We start from the raw sequence: 15,260 nt of genomic DNA, 5'->3' as shown, positions 1-15,260 counted from the left end.
CCTACGCTCTATTTCTGCCTTTGTCTAATGTGTTCTTTTTTTGTTTTGATTTCTGCTTTCTGATACCATGTTTCAATCTATGCGTTGCACTTTTTTTTTTTTTTTTTTTTCTATCTTGCGTTCTTCAACTTTAAATCAAAGTGTGTACATGGTATGGGACGTTTTCAAGATGACTTTATAGTTTTTCCCTTCAGAGGCTATATCCATGGGATCGTGAAACAAATCAGATAAAGAATAATAATGCCAAAATGTACCAGCTATTGAATAATCTAGCGTACTAGTTGATGAAGGGGGGGGGGGGGGGGGGGGGGGGGCAAGAACAAAAAACAAAGAAACAAACAAGAAAACAAATACTCCGTTCTGCAAGCAAGACGTTACCTTCTTGTACACTGTATATATGAAACACATCAGTCAAACTAATCCAACCAACTCGGCTCTCTCCCATCAGCTCGTAAACTCCAAAACCTTGCTTGTCCCCGCGTTCTCTCCCACATCCACCAACTGCTCATTCTCGACGCCGCCCACGCCACCGCCAGCATGGGCGTCGGCACCATCGAGCAAGTCTCTGCCCTGCGTATCATCCTCATCGTCGTCTTCATCGTCATCCTGGGAGCCATTAGGCGCCGACGACCCCGCAACTGCAGAGCCAGACGCCAGCGGGCCCGATCCCAACTGGCCGCCGTTTGCGAGAGCGGCTCGCTCCATTTCCTTTTGCGCCTCCTCAATGCGGCGCTGCACTTCGCTGGCCACTTGCATTCCATTGGTGACGATGTTATCTAGTACACCGCGCAAGCCGCGGCCAGCTTGGTTGAGGTTAATGTTGGCGCCGACCCCCGTGCCTGCGGTAGAAGGCCCTGCTGCGGCCGAAGCAGCAGCACGGGCAGCGCCAGTAAAGCTAACACCAAGATTAGAAAATGTAGTAAGAGTAGAAGATAAAGGCGTTGCGGCAGGTTGTAATCCGTCAATTATGTGGAAGGAGGCGGGGAGTGAAGACTCGAAGAACTGCTCGAGCATCTCATCGGCAAGCACAACCATGCGGAAGGTTGGTAGAGTAATGTGCAGAGGATTTGACGGGTCCAGAGCAGCATTGGCGGCCTGCGAGGAAGCTGATCGATCGGTTTTACGTCTAGTATTTTTCAGAGAGGACTTTGCTTTGGCCGGAGGGGGACTGTTTGGAGGCGAATCTTCCATAGTCAAAAGATCAATTTCGGGCATTTTGTCTGCGGCAGAGGCTCCGTCTTCTGAGATATCGTCCTCAGACTCATCACCGATAGCAAAAGCATCTGGGTCTATTAAGTCGTTCGCAGGATCAACCGAGGCTGCAGCGGCTGCAGCCTCTGCTTCCTTTCGTCTAGCCAGCTCAGCTTCACGAGCGGCCACGTTCTGAGGGTGGTCGGGATCGGCGTATTCAAAACAACGCCGGATAAATGCACTAACACTGCCGAGAAACTTTTCGTTATTCGATAGCCCAGGAATCACAATGCCGGGTACACTTCCAGCCGGCGCAGCCATGGACTCAGGAGGGGGCGAGTTATTTTGGGCAGCAGGGCTCAAGTTGCCGTCCAACCCCCGACGCGAAAGGAAGAGCAGGGCCTCAGACATGCGCAAAATACCCTCACGATCAACACGGCCATCCGAATCATCATCATACAGCTCAAAAAAATAAGTGATGGTGCCCATGATGTCGCGCTTCCCCTTGAGTCTCGCCAGCCCCAGCACTACATCCTGTAGTGTTAGGAAGCCCTTAGAGTCTGAATCCCAGCGAGCAAATAACCGCTGCATGAATTCATGATCAGCCGGCTCAGGACCAGCACCCCATGGGCCAAGGTAGACTGAGACATCAGATTTGCGGGCAGCACCAAATATTCCCTTATCTCGCTCCGAGTAAGCATCACGTCGAGGTGTAGCCGGGTTATCGGCAATAGCCCATTTGGTCATGTTAGCAAGGAACTCGCGGAAGCCGTCGTAATCCATCTCGCTGGTACTAGGGCCGAGACCCACACGGCCCTTGGCAATGCTGTGATCGTTGGACGAGATTGAAAAGGAGTCCGACGCACGACTCTTGCCTCCAGGACGGCCAGCATTGAAAGCACCGCGTCGGCGTTGTTCCTCGAGCAAAATGTTATCACGCTGTTGACGCTCGTATAGGATGGTGTAGAAGCGGTCGTATAAGGCGCCCAGCTCGTCAGCAGTCATAAGCTTGCTGTCGGGTCCCAGGTTCCGCAAAGCAGTGCGTTTAGCAAAGTTCTCAATGTTGTTGAGAACAGCATCCTTGTTCTTGAGACGTAGCTCAGTGATGCTACGATGGGTGATTTCTGAGAACTCTTTAAAGGCAACAACCATAAGTTCCTGGAAGCGTGTAACGGCACGGAGCTTTGGGTTTTCTGATTTGGGATGTGCCGACTCATCTAGGCGAGTAAAGTATGACTTGAGAACAGAAATAAAGGCGCCGTCATCGGCAGCATCCAGCAACTCCTCGCCATTGATACGAAGGATCGCCAGACCAACCTGGAATAGTACTTTGGGGCCTTCAACAAAGAAGACATCAAGCACCCTAAAGGCAAATACTAGGGGCATGGAGTTGATGTACAGAGACAAGAACCACGGCAGTGACACAACGCTAAGCTGAACATCGCTTTTAACGAGGTGTTCCCAAAGAACGGGCATGGTGCGCTCAACTAAAGACTCAAAGACCTTCTGGTCGAGCAAAGTGCCGTACATGGTTGTAGAATAGTACCCAGGCACCAAGCGATCGCAGAGGGCCGACAGAAGGAAGAAGGCCTGTGTTTCAGACATGTAGATGAGTAGGGCGGCGACAACTATGTTCATGGCCTGACAGTAGCCAACGTCGGCGTTGACCCAACTGTAGGCTGTAAGCACGCGGCGCAAACGACCAATTCCCTCTTCACTCTGAAAGCCCGGATACTCGGGTAGACTTCGGTTGAGGTCCTTTTCGATTTCATCGATGGCAAGCGACTCTTTGCCGGCATGCTTTTCAAGGGTGTCAACATACAGACTAGGGTTTTCGAGACGGAGATACAAGGAGCCTGATGTCAGCTCCCAAACTTCTCCGCGTAAACGATTAGGCAGACCAACACGGATCAACTTGTGGAAGGTGGGCTGGCGGATGAGGGTAATGTTGCGTCCGTTGTCGCGCAAATATTCTGTCCACAGACGCATCTTTGCTCGGTCTCGTAGTTTCTTTGCATCGCCAGGGTATCGGAACATCATCCCCAGACCAGCATCAGGCGGGGAGGATGGTTTCTTGTCAGCAGGAAGAAGGAGATATTCGGAATAACACTCGGAAGCAACACGTTTCATTTTGGCAACACTGACGACACCAGCTCTCAGGCCGCGCTTTAGCCCATCGCAAAAGCGCTCGCAAGCTTGTCTGGTTCCAGCCAGATAGATTGTGAAGCGCTGCTCGCGGTCTTCTGCCGAAGGCGTGACCTTGGAAGTTTCAAGCATGAAGCCATTCCAAGTAGTAATTGCGAGGGCGAACTGGAACTGATGGCTGTTGAGGCGCTCAACACGACGAATAGCGCACAGCGGGAAAGTAAAGCCGTTCCCACCAGGCCCGCCGCCATGGGTTTGGCCGGTGAAGAGTTGGGATGTGGCCAGGGTGGAGGACTGGACGAAGCTGGAGGGTGTTGTGGAGAAGGCGATAAAGCCCTGGCTCAAATGCAGTTTTCCAGCATAGCGATAACCGCGGTCATGGTCCTTTTCGCCGTATGTGGCATTGAAGGGCGGGATGATCAGCTCGGCGTTGATCTCATAGTTGGGGGTCTGAGAAGCGGGGAGGCGGAACTGGGCCTGGAAAAGAGTGGCTTTGTCTGGGTTGACGTCAGGATCGGAGTTGTTGGAGCGATTAAGACCGAGATTGAGGCCGGCGGAGGGGTCAATAAGCTGCTGAGCCTTCTGGACGAAGTTGGTGAAGTTGAGCATCGTGGTGGTAGGGGGAGCTTCCAGCCGGGGCTGCCGCAGCTATCTCCAGGCAGGCTAGTGGAGGGGAGAACAGAAGGCGCGGTCCATATAGCGGCGGGCGGGGCACAGGGTCAACTGTTGGGCAGGCGGCAGTTGTTGATGGGGAATGGGCGATAGTAGCGAGAAGCAGAAGCGAAGGATGGTCAGCGCCGGCGTTGGATCCGGGGTCGAGATTGGGGCGGAGTGGGAGGTTTCGCGGGAGTCCAAGGCAGCGACAAATACGGCAGCTGCGAGTCCTAGAACGGGTGTCGAGTGTGGGAAAGAGAGCGAAATCGACGGAGATGAAAACCGAAGAAAAAAGAGAAGCAAAGATGGAAGCTGGAGGGAGGAGAAAAAGAAAAGGGAACAGGGAAGGAAAAATAGGGAAGAAAGTTGAGGTTCAAGCAGACGGAAGCTTGATCCTCGCGGCAAACGGAATGACCCAGGAACAAAGTAGTTGCTTGTTTCGTGGTGATAAAAGTGGCCCTGCCGTGCCTTGAATGCGGCAGTTTCCTGTTGCGATAGCTGCGATCTGGGCGAGTCTCCTTACTTGCTGTGTACTTTCTGGGTAGTAAGGCTATACTGGAATAGGCGCGTAGCTTCATATATGTCTGCGTGTATCTTTGCTGTGCCTTTTCTGTATCTTTAAGTACATACACATGTAATTAACTAGCTACTTGAAGCTGCACTATCACTCTTCCTTTCATTTGGGACTTGGTCTCGCTCGTCATTTTTGTCGCTACCTGTACCTTCCTCCCTCACCTAGACCCTATTTAACCCTAGATCAGGTGGTGCATTTCTGCTGGAGCCTGTGCACGGATCATCGTGCCCTCTTCTGACCGTGTGACCCCACATTTCTCAGCTTGAGTCTGTCAGCTGACGGCATTATAGGCCAGCTGTCGCCATGTGGCCGGAAGCTCCCTGGTACTTGCATACAAGCTCTCCTTGGTTTCAGTTCCTGATCGGCTTCGGCTAGACTCTCGCTGGAGTTCTTGTGACAGGCCCTTGTTTTATCTTCATCGTGATCACCGTGGTCGTGTTGCTCTTGTTATTGTTCCTGTCGTTCTTGTCTTGGTTCTTTCAACTCTAGCTTTACTGAAGCTTAGAATCCTAAACACTAGCAGTTTTGTCCCCAGAGTCGGCGCAAGCGCGGCCTCTTTTTTTTTCCTTTATATTGGTGTCTGTAGTATTTCTTTTGTGTCTTTTATCTTTCTCATTCTTTTCTTCTTTTCCTTCTTTTTCTAGACTTCTTCCATCACTACACTTTTCTCTGTCTTGTTTCACCGCATCTCCACAGCCGAAGTGGTGACTCTACAAGCCTCGGTTTCGCGGTCTACTCGTACGGATCTTCACGTCTTTATTCGCTCTGCTATTCGCGCTTGTTCTTTTTCTCTTAGTATTCATTCTTTCTTCGCCGCCTTTCTGACATTTCTATTGCTTACCGCTACTGTCAACGAGGGAAAAAAAACAAAATACCACCCCTTGGCCCATTCCCTTCTCTTCCTCCGTCTTTTTCGTTCCGGCCAATTGCCGTGGCCTGTTTACAGTCTCCAGGTCATAAAAGGCCAAGGACCCGTCATCTTTCCATCTTTTCTCCATTTATCCTTTTTCGAACACAAAGAACCCAAAAAAAGGAAAAAAAAAAAAGAAAAGGGGACCCACGTTTCACTTCTGGACCATGCAACCAAACCCTAGTCCACTAACCCCAGAGACGTCATTCCTCTTCCGTTGTGCGACCACAACAACCTCGGAGTTGTTCTTGCTTTCAGTGTTCTTCCTTTGAGCTTTCTTTCTTTTCTTCTTCCATTCTTTTCCCTTCCTCACGCGCCCAAGATGCTGTGGCAGTGCAAAAAGAAGCCCAGCGACGTCACCGTCGCCACGACGGGCCCATGCCACAGCACGCCCAGCAAGTTCCAACCCTCGGTGCAGGCCCGGGTGACCGTTACTCCGTGTTTAACAGGACGGACCTACAGCCAGAGAACACCCCGCCACTGCAGCAACAGTTCTTCCTTGGCTGCTGCAAGCACCCAGAAGCATAGTACCGCTCCGTGCAGTCCTTCTCTGGAGCTAACCGTGGAGGAAAAGTGTGCCCGCAACATCCCGCTCAACACAGAGGACTTCAACCTGGTCCGTACTCTAGGCACAGGCACCTTTGCCCGAGTCTGTCTGGTGCGCCCAGCGGCCGAGAATGACACGAACTGCGGCCGCGTTTACGCACTCAAGATCCTGCGCAAAACTGAAGGTAAGGCTATCCAAGCAACTAGTGGCCCGGCCGCTCCCGGATGACTCTCCACTAAGCGACTCTCTTAGTTATCCGTCTTAAGCAGGTCGACCACGTCCGTCAGGAACTTGCTATTCTCTCTGCTGTCGCCGACCACCCATTCATTACGCGTCTGCACGGCTCATTCACCGATCCTGATCGCCTGTTCCTGCTGCTCGACTATGTCCCCGGGGGTGAGCTGTTCACCTACCTACGGCGCTGGAAGTACTTTGATGAGCCCGTGGCTCGTTTCTATACTGCCGAGATTGTGCTGGTGCTCGAGTATCTACACGAGACTCAGGACGGCATTGCCTACCGTGACCTCAAGCCTGAGAATATCCTGCTTGACCGCGACGGCCACATCAAGCTGGTTGATTTTGGCTTTGCCAAGCGGCTGGGCGGCCGTGGCATGTGTAAAGCTTCTGGCCGAGACACCCCCATGTCCGAAGCCGAACATGACTCGGCTGCGCCAGCAGGCCTGTATTCCTGTGAAACATACACCCTTTGTGGCACCCCGGAGTATCTAGCACCCGAGGTCATTCAGAATCGCGGCCACACAGGCGCCGTCGATTGGTGGGCGCTGGGCATCTTGCTCTACGAGTTCCTCACAGGCTACCCACCATTCTGGCACCAGAACCCTATTGAGATCTACCGCCAGTACGTGATTCCCTGCTGCCCCCGCCCCCTCACACCGGTTTCATCCTACTAACTTTCTCGGCACGCCAGGATTCTTGAGACAAAGATATCCTTCCCCACGTCGCCCGCAATCTCCAGCACCGCCCAGGACCTGATTCTCGGCCTATGCACAACCGACCGCAGCCAGCGCCTTGGAAACATGGCCGCTGGTGCCGCGCAGGTCAAGCAGCACGCCTTCTTTGCCGACACAGACTGGGACGCTGTCGTCAACCGCCGCTGCACGCCGCCGATTGTCCCGGTTGTGCGCCATGCGGCTGATGCGCATTGCTTCGATGTTTATCCCGAGGATGACGGCTCGTCGCGCGGTGAATATACGCCGGAACTTGCCGAGCTCTACGACAAGCAGTTTGCCGATTTCTGAAGCAGTCTCGGAGTCGTCTGAGATACTGCAGCGCAGGCATTATTTTGCCTTTTCTTGGTTTTCTTTTTCCTATTCCCCTTTATCCGTCCCTTCCTCGTTTTTGCCACTAGTTCCCTTTCCCCATACTTTTCTATCACTTCACTTTTGTTCTTCCACGGCGTTATGGTATACCTCTCCCCGTCTTTGATTTTCCTCGTCTCGCCTCTGCCGCCGTCGATGTTCGCGAAGTGGTCTTTGTCTAGTCTCTGTTTTACTTTTCATTTTACCTCCGGTTCCTAGACCCAGGACATTTTTAGTTTTCTTTTTCGTTTTTGACTTTCTGCTTGATAGCGGTTAGATATCTACTCCTTAATTATATGTAGCGCTCGTATTCTGCTTCTGAAGATGGTCCCAATACGCGTCTTGTCAAGATGCGGATCAACTGGGACGCGCTACGACGGCAGCTTGTTTTGTTGTTCCTCTTTTTCTGCTCTAATCTGTCGTAGTTTGTCTATCACATGTCTGCATGTCTCTATTCTCGGCGTATGCGGGTTCTACAAAACAAAAAAAAACGAAACGACATGAAAAGAAATAACGCCTGCTGCTCCATACCATCACGCTATTCAAACTCATAAAAATTCTGCACTGCGACATACGTAGCCGCCACCAGTGACAATACCGTCGCCAGCACCAGGGCCCCTTGCCGTGTGGCCCATACCGCCCCGGCCCAGCCGACAGCCCACTCCCTGCGACGTCCGGCGCGGCGCACCGCCCATGAGTCGGCATCTATGCTGGATGGCAGACGCGCTCGCGGATCGTTCTGCCACGCCGTTGGCATGTTGGTACCTACGACCTGATCGTTATCGTCACTATCATGGTTCATGTCGCTTCCGCCATGAGGCGGGGCGAGGACCTCCCGCGATAGGAGCGGCACAGATACGTGTAGATACACAGGCTGGTGGTCACTGGACCGCATGAGCGGGAGTGACGTGTACGTATGTACATCGATGGAGGTAGCCTGCTTCTGTTTCTTTGCATTCGTGCTGCTGCTGCTATCATGCACCCACGGCGGTGTATCAAGATACAGAATGCGATCTGTCCACGAGGGATAGCGGTGCCGGGCAAAGGTAGCTGGGACATGGGTCTCAATCTGATTCTCGGGTGCAACACGTGGCAATGCCTTATACTTGTACGTAGGCGGAAAAGCCACGGGTGCTTCCATCATTCCATGGAAAGTGCGGCCGGCCTTTCGCTCCCGCGTCAGCTGGTCCATTGGTAGAAACTTTTCAAAGTAATTAGGTGATTCTGGATCAGGAGACGGGAACACGGCATCTGGCGGAGGTGAAGTCAAGGATATGCGGTAGTTGAAATCGCCGCCAATGAATAGATGTGACGAGGGCTTGAAAACAGATAGATCGTGCAACTTTGCATCGAGATTGACCTTGGCATCGTGATGGCGCGCGGCTAGAAGCCCAATGTCCTCGCCATCCGAGTCTCCATGACTTCCATCCCGGTTTTCTGCATCACCAGTTTGCGCTGTCAGTTGAGCATGCTTCTGGATAACAGGCGCAGGGTCAGCAAAGGTCAGCTCACGCATGATCCTGAGCCAGTTTGCGTTGCGCTGGGCGAGATTTTCTTCCATTGCAGCCAAATGAGCGGCTACAAATGTGAGCTCGGTGCTTTCACTAGAGCTGTCGTAAGCGCGCGAGAATACAGTTCGCAGACCAACAGCGCCTTTGTTGCCCATCCCCGCGGCGCCAAATCCGACCTCGGCCACTTGCACCGGGCCCACAGCAGCAGGCGAGCGGGCAAATAGCATCAAGGCCGTCATGCCCACATTGTGAGACTTGATGAGAGAGTATGGGCGGTCGGAATCGGGCGGGAGAGTTTCAAAATGTAGCGGCAAAGCAGGCGTGCTTGTCGAGTTGGCATTAATGTTGCAGGTAGTGTCACTGGCAGCGGCAGCGGCCTGGGCACAACCGACGCTGCTGGTGTCTGTACCCACAGCGGCGTTAAGCGCAGCAAGGTTCAGGGCTTCTTCGAAACGGTGGAGATATAAGTCCAGCAGGGCCCCGCCAATGAAAGCGTTGGGGAGAGGAGCGACTTCCTGCAGAGATCTTGACAAAGGCCAAGGAGACGGGTAGAAAAAGAGTTAGCAGACAGAAAGCAGGCGAGTGAGGCGCAAGGCGTAGAGACTGGAGATAGCCCGCAGAGGCAGAGTCCAACTTACAGCACAACCATCTCGGGGAGCTGTGCCGGCGCTGCAGCTTGGCCGCGCTCAAGCAGGGCCGAGTACAAGTGTGTCGCAAAAGTGCCCACGTCAATGGCCGCTTTGGCACAATTGAAGGTGAGCATCAATAGATCGAGCTTCATATTGTCGAGATCACCAGCCACAGCGTGCTGCACGCCACGAGACGAAGAAGAAGAAGAATGACCTGGCACAGAGTGGGAGGGAGAAGGAGAATTTGGCGAGGACGTCGCAGTTGTCTCAACGGAAAATCCAGCAACGGGTGCCGCCATGACGTCGACGAGGTTCTGGGCCCGGGATTTCCCCTCTTGCAACTGCGGTTGGTTGGGAAGTACAAAGATGGCGATGAATAGCGGCTATGGATCAAAAAAGAGGGAGATAAAGAAGCAGAGGGCCAAGCTTTCGTCTCCCCAGAATACCAAAAACGCACAAAAATGCATTCATCATCGAAAAAAGGGAATTGCTTCAACTTACGCCCAGCTGCACTGCCAACGCCAGCAGCTCCTTCGGCCTCTGGTAACCCTTGTGAAACCCTATACATCACGTCTCTACCGTCCACATGTCCACTTCCACATCAACCCGCTCCTCCTGCTGACCCCACTTCCACTTCGACATGCAGGTCAGGTACGAAATACTTGTTTCCATGCATCATACGCCCCCCTTCGGTTAAGCTGAACCACACACATATGTCCAGGACCGGTGCGCCCTGGTTATCACGCTTGCCCTCCACCGCACAGGTCCAGATGTCATGACAGTCGACTGATCTGCTATCGAATAAGCAAGTTTCCCACAACGCCCGTGTCTCCAAATCAAATTGAGAGTGCATATATGGTTACCATCACAAAGGGGTAGAATTAATGGGCTATCATAACGGAAAGTTGTCACCTTGTAATTAAGTTCGCTGTACTACCATGTCTTCAGTCTCAGGACATAACCCAATCATCAACACAAATCCTGGCGCACAAAAACGCCTCGTCTGTAGGTGCATCAAACAGGGCTTCAAAGAAAATTCTTGTAATGATAAAAGCACGAGAGGAGAGCGCTCCGCATTTACGCCGCTTGGTGATCCAATGACAAGAGGAACAATAGGAGATAAAGGCACGCTAACAACTGCAAATAAGAAGAAGATGGCAAAAAAACAATGGGTAAGAGTTCCAAAAAGAATAACAAAACAAGGAGATCAGAGCTTTAGCTGGGTCTTGAACACCAGGAACAAAAGTCGTACTTCTAAACAATCATAGCCGAAGTCACAGTAACACTAAAGAGCCCGCTGCTCGAAAATTCCATGTCCCCCAAATAGGACACGAAAGGCTTCCAAACACAACGTTCCCTCTATTCTGCATGTGCCACTAAGGAACCGACGCTGACCGCAACACAACAAGCCCTGTGGTACCCGCGAAATTATCACAAGTACCTGACATGCCTTCCAAACCGCCAGCTTATCCTGGTGAGCTAGAAGCGCATGGTATGATGTAGACCCCCAAATGGGCCAAAATACACCATACCAGCTTCAGCCACCAGAGAAATGCCGTGGTTCAGGTAAAGTTGTAAACGAAACTAAGCATGTAGAAATAAGGTAGGAAAGTACAAGACAATAAGAGACCCCAACTAGGAGTCAAACGGAGGACGCCTAGCTAAGAACAGCCGAAGCATGTTCCGAGTTTAGCAACGTAGTTCTGCAAAAGTTTGGCAGTGGTCTTCAAAATCGTGATCTAGGTCGGTTTTGGTGAAGGCAAAGAAGTAGCCGACTAGATGATTTGTGAAGACAGACAGAAGCAACATTCGCGTGTGGCGCAGACCTCAGGTCAACGAGAAATACCAGAAAATGTCCTGGAGCCAGATTTAAAAAATCCGCCTCCATTCTTTTCCAGGTAGTCATACCCTCAGTTTGATCTCTCCAAGTGGTGCAAATAGAAACAAAAGCGGAGCCCCAGAAGGGCTTATTTCCGGATTGCATCTCTCGTCAAGTCGCAGTGTGCAGCCCAAAATGGATGTTGGTACTAGCCAGCATGGTATATAGCCATAAACACATGATACAGTGAACACCTTGGCCATCGAAACGCTTAGGTTATCGAAAAAACAAGACACGGTACCGTACCAGGTTGATAACGTATACAATCACACTGATTGCCCAACCATAATGACCTTGCGGTAACCATCTGGCTACAAAAACTGTATCGCGGGAGGTAAGACAACGTTGAGCGAAACCCTTATCTTTCACGGCCTTAAAATTTTGTTAGCAACACCCATGGTAGGGTTTAGGTTTTGTTGAAGGACATACCACCAGCGGCACGATTCTTATCAAGGTCCTCACCGTTCTGTTGGGCAATCGCCTGTGCATTTTTCTGGTACTTATACACAGTCCAGTCAAAGACATAATCATACTGGAAGCCCTCACGCACAAACAGATCACGGAAGATCTTGCGGAGATAGCTATAGTCGGGCTTATCATCGAAGCGCAACGAACGAGTGTAGTTGAGGTAGATGGCGAACTCATTAGGGAAGCCACGGCAGAGTACTTCAGTGGGGGTGGTCATCTTCTTCTCCATGATGCGGTCGTATTTCTGCTTCTTGGTAGCAGCCTTCAGGCCTTGCCAAGGGAGAGAACCACGGCAGAAGTACAGCATGACATAACCCAGAGACTCCATGTCATCACGGCGAGACTGTTCTATAGAATGAAAAAGAATAAAGTCAGTGATTGTCGCGAAGTATTCAATATTCGAAGGCACAAACTTACCAACGCCAAGATGCGTGTTGATGGAAGCATAACGAGCAGTACCGGTGAGGTTCTTGTTCTCTCTGTAAGGGATGTGGAAATGCGTCTTGGGATCGCGGTATTTCTTGGCCAGACCAAAGTCAATAACGTTGACCTGGTTGCCACGCTTTCCGATGCCCATGAGGAAGTTATCGGGCTTGATATCACGATGGATGAAAGACTTGGCGTGAATGTACTCGATGCGAGAGATGAGCTGGTCGGCCAGTAAAAGGACGGTCTTCAGAGAAAACTTGCGGTTGCAGAAGTTGAACAGATCCTCAAGAGAAGGTCCGAGAAGGTCCATAACCATGGCATTGTAATCACACTCGGTTCCAAACCAACGGACGAAAGGAATTCCAACGCCACCTGCTAGAGACTTGTAGACACGAGCTTCATACTCCAGCTGCGGGTGCTTGGCCTTAACGCTTTCTAGTTTGATAGCAATTTCCTCGCCCGAAATGATGTTGGTACCCAGGTAGATATCGCCGAAAGAACCAGAACCGATCTTGCGGCCGATGCGGTACTTGCTACCAACACGGAGATCCTATGAAAGAAAATGGCACGGTTAGCTTTTTTTTCTTAGGGGCTGGAGTGAGCCTGAGACTGCGGCTGGGAAGTGGATAAGACTGATGAGGCCATCTTCGCCGATAAGCAAAGGGCGATGGACGCGGATATGCAGGCGAACATAACCACTCCATCTACTACGTTCTCACGAAGCATTCAATCATGTCCGAAATTCCCAGCTCCAGCAAAATTATTTGAGTCAACAAGGCAGATGTGTTGATAGACGGCGGTGGGTTTCCGATGGTCTTGGGCACAGGCAGCGATGATGGCGGCCTTATGGGTTGGTCGTCCTCGATGGTGAAGCGAAAGCGGAGGGGGAAAAATACTCACCATGGCGGTAGTCATTTTGTATGCGTTTTCCGAAGAAAGCTTCAGATGTCTGCAACGTAGAAAAACAGAAGGTGAGGAGATGAGAAAGGAGTAACAAAAACAAGTGAAGTGATGATGGTTGAGGTGTGCGTGAAGCGGGAAGAAATGAAGGGGAAAGGAAGAAGAGATTGGGCCGTTGGCACAAAGCTTGAGAGAAAAGGAAGATAAGAAGAAGAGGAAAATGCCTGGGTAAAAAATAAATAATTATGGAATATAGCCCGGCCGGCAAGCCCTGTATCAAGTGCAGTAAGCACCAAGCAAACGGCCAAAGCAAACACATGTAACTATGTAGTTAAGTACGTGCTACATACATACATGGAGAGAGGGGAAACTCTCTAACTAAGTATGTGGAAAGTACTACAGAACTGACTAATACTCAAAAAGGGAAGGAATGCGGCAAACCGGCGAAAAGAAAAGAGGGTCTGGTGGGCTCTAATTGGTTGTAGCTGTCTCCCATCGGCTCTGATTGGCCTATAGCGTGCGAGCCTGGCCAGACCTGCTGCGGGCTGGCTGAGCTGCAGTCTGCCGTTCAGGCTTCAGCAACGCTGCCACAGTGCTGAGTAGGCCCTAGAACAGTTGGCTTACAGGGGGTCCAGAGCCTGGTAGAAAGATCCGCTATGGCTCTTCAAGACCCTGTATCTCCTTCTACACAGCCCAACATAGCCTAAAGGGCGGTAAACGACTAAAGGCCCTTCCATCACGCTAGAAACCCCCGGCGGTCGGGGATACGCGAACTTGGACTCTTGGAATCTGACTAGGAAAATGTGGCGGTGAAATCTCTTGGGTGCATAAACAACAGGACCAAGTGAACCAAGTGGCGAGATATCTGCAGATAGTTCGTTTTCCCTGACATTCAACGAGGAAACGGCCCGGCTCATCTTGAAGTTGAACAGCCCATGAGAGACTGTACAACTAGTTGTAGATATTTGTAGCACGTAACTATGTATAAATGTACATACATAACCACACCATCTCATGCCAGCCAATTTCCTTGCCTCCCTCTCATTCTTCCTCTTCGCCTCTCTTTAACTACCTCTTCTTGCAAGTACGAGTTCATCTTGGCCTAGGCCTCATTTACACTGACCACCTTGCCACAGGACCCATAGAGCAGGCCTCTAAACTTTATGCTCTTCATCTCAAACAATGTGACTGCGAAGCCGAATGGAATAACAAAAAACAATATGATCAGGACCTTCTACAGAATGACATCCAATTCATAACTACATGGGCTTGTATGATCCTGTGCCACTTGCAGTCTCCATTGGAGAGTATGAAAGTGGAAGTACAAATACTCCATTCGCTTGTTGTTCGCCTTGTCACTTCATTGCTGCAGCATTGTCTCAATCAACAAAAACAAGGAATGAAGCTGCGAATAGCGCTCACACGCTGTTTAGACCTTGTATCCCAACATTTCCTCGAAACGCGGTCTGCGTGATTTTGTCGTCTATGACAACATCCCATGCGATGCTGGCGCTCAGGTTCTACGTGGATAGCAACGACACTAAAATGAACAGCAACATCAGGGCACAGAGCACCAAGTGCCAGGAAAGAAGACTACCCAACTCCCAGCTGGATGGAATATCTAAGCGAGAAATGAAAAGTAAAAAACAACACCAAAGGAAACTGGTGACGCACACATTCAGTCGCGGGTCATGATAATGACATCTGTAACCATGTATGTAGTGAATGACCTAACCCTCGCTGTTAGGGTACCATCTCGCCGCTTGGGGTCGATAAGTACTGCAAGTAAAGCCATCGCTTTTCTGACCGCACGTCTCAGCCTGGACTGATCATCTACCCCATCTCGGCCGACGCTACGTATCCCAAAGCTTCACACAAATAGTTACTCACCACAAGTATGTGCGTTATTATATAGTTAGTTAACGGTTTCTCCCAAACTTCCCATCGTCAACTTCCCAAGCGCAGTTGCTACCTGTACAAAATATTGCCAGCAAATGAACAGTAGTAGGCCGGCGATTAATCTTCATCTTGTCCGTGTTGTAACTATACAAACTGCTCATCCAAGTCTCTAGTTCTACATACTCCAAGGCAGATTAGCTGTCAC

The 15,260-nt window shown here is 51.0% G+C and overlaps 4 protein-coding genes across 4 annotated transcripts; 1 reads left to right on the top strand and 3 right to left on the bottom strand.

Moving 5' to 3' along the window:
* Positions 1 to 444: 444 nt before the first annotated feature.
* On the bottom strand, positions 445 to 3,945 carry BROUX77_005044 (uncharacterized protein; the record flags this gene model as incomplete). Its single annotated transcript, XM_073749874.1, has 1 exon — positions 445 to 3,945. The coding sequence occupies one exon, from the start codon at positions 3,943 to 3,945 to the stop codon at positions 445 to 447; it is 3,501 nt and encodes a 1,166-aa protein (XP_073605501.1).
* A 1,851-nt stretch (positions 3,946 to 5,796) lies between these two features.
* On the top strand, positions 5,797 to 7,280 carry BROUX77_005043 (uncharacterized protein; the record flags this gene model as incomplete). The annotated part of the gene is made up of 3 exons (XM_073749873.1): positions 5,797 to 6,205; positions 6,274 to 6,880; positions 6,950 to 7,280. 3 exons carry the CDS (start codon positions 5,797 to 5,799, stop codon positions 7,278 to 7,280), a joined length of 1,347 nt encoding a protein of 448 aa, XP_073605500.1.
* Positions 7,281 to 7,878: 598 nt separating this feature from the next.
* BROUX77_005042 (uncharacterized protein) lies at positions 7,879 to 9,779 on the bottom strand (the record flags this gene model as incomplete). The annotated part of the gene is made up of 2 exons (XM_073749872.1): positions 7,879 to 9,376; positions 9,490 to 9,779. The coding sequence occupies 2 exons, from the start codon at positions 9,777 to 9,779 to the stop codon at positions 7,879 to 7,881; spliced, it is 1,788 nt and encodes a 595-aa protein (XP_073605499.1).
* Positions 9,780 to 11,765: 1,986 nt separating this feature from the next.
* BROUX77_005041 (uncharacterized protein) lies at positions 11,766 to 13,171 on the bottom strand (the record flags this gene model as incomplete). The annotated part of the gene is made up of 3 exons (XM_073749871.1): positions 11,766 to 12,175; positions 12,245 to 12,806; positions 13,157 to 13,171. 3 exons carry the CDS (start codon positions 13,169 to 13,171, stop codon positions 11,766 to 11,768), a joined length of 987 nt encoding a protein of 328 aa, XP_073605498.1.
* Between the last annotated feature and the right edge of the window lie 2,089 nt (positions 13,172 to 15,260).

The sequence above is a fragment of the Berkeleyomyces rouxiae genome (assembly GCF_048999995.1).
Source record: "Berkeleyomyces rouxiae strain 22BRR77 chromosome Unknown BrBRR77_ptg000004l, whole genome shotgun sequence".
In the NCBI taxonomy this organism is placed as follows: Eukaryota; Fungi; Ascomycota; class Sordariomycetes; order Microascales; family Ceratocystidaceae; genus Berkeleyomyces; species Berkeleyomyces rouxiae.
Note: the sequence above shows the minus strand (reverse complement) of the source record. Positions and strands in the feature narration are given on the sequence as shown.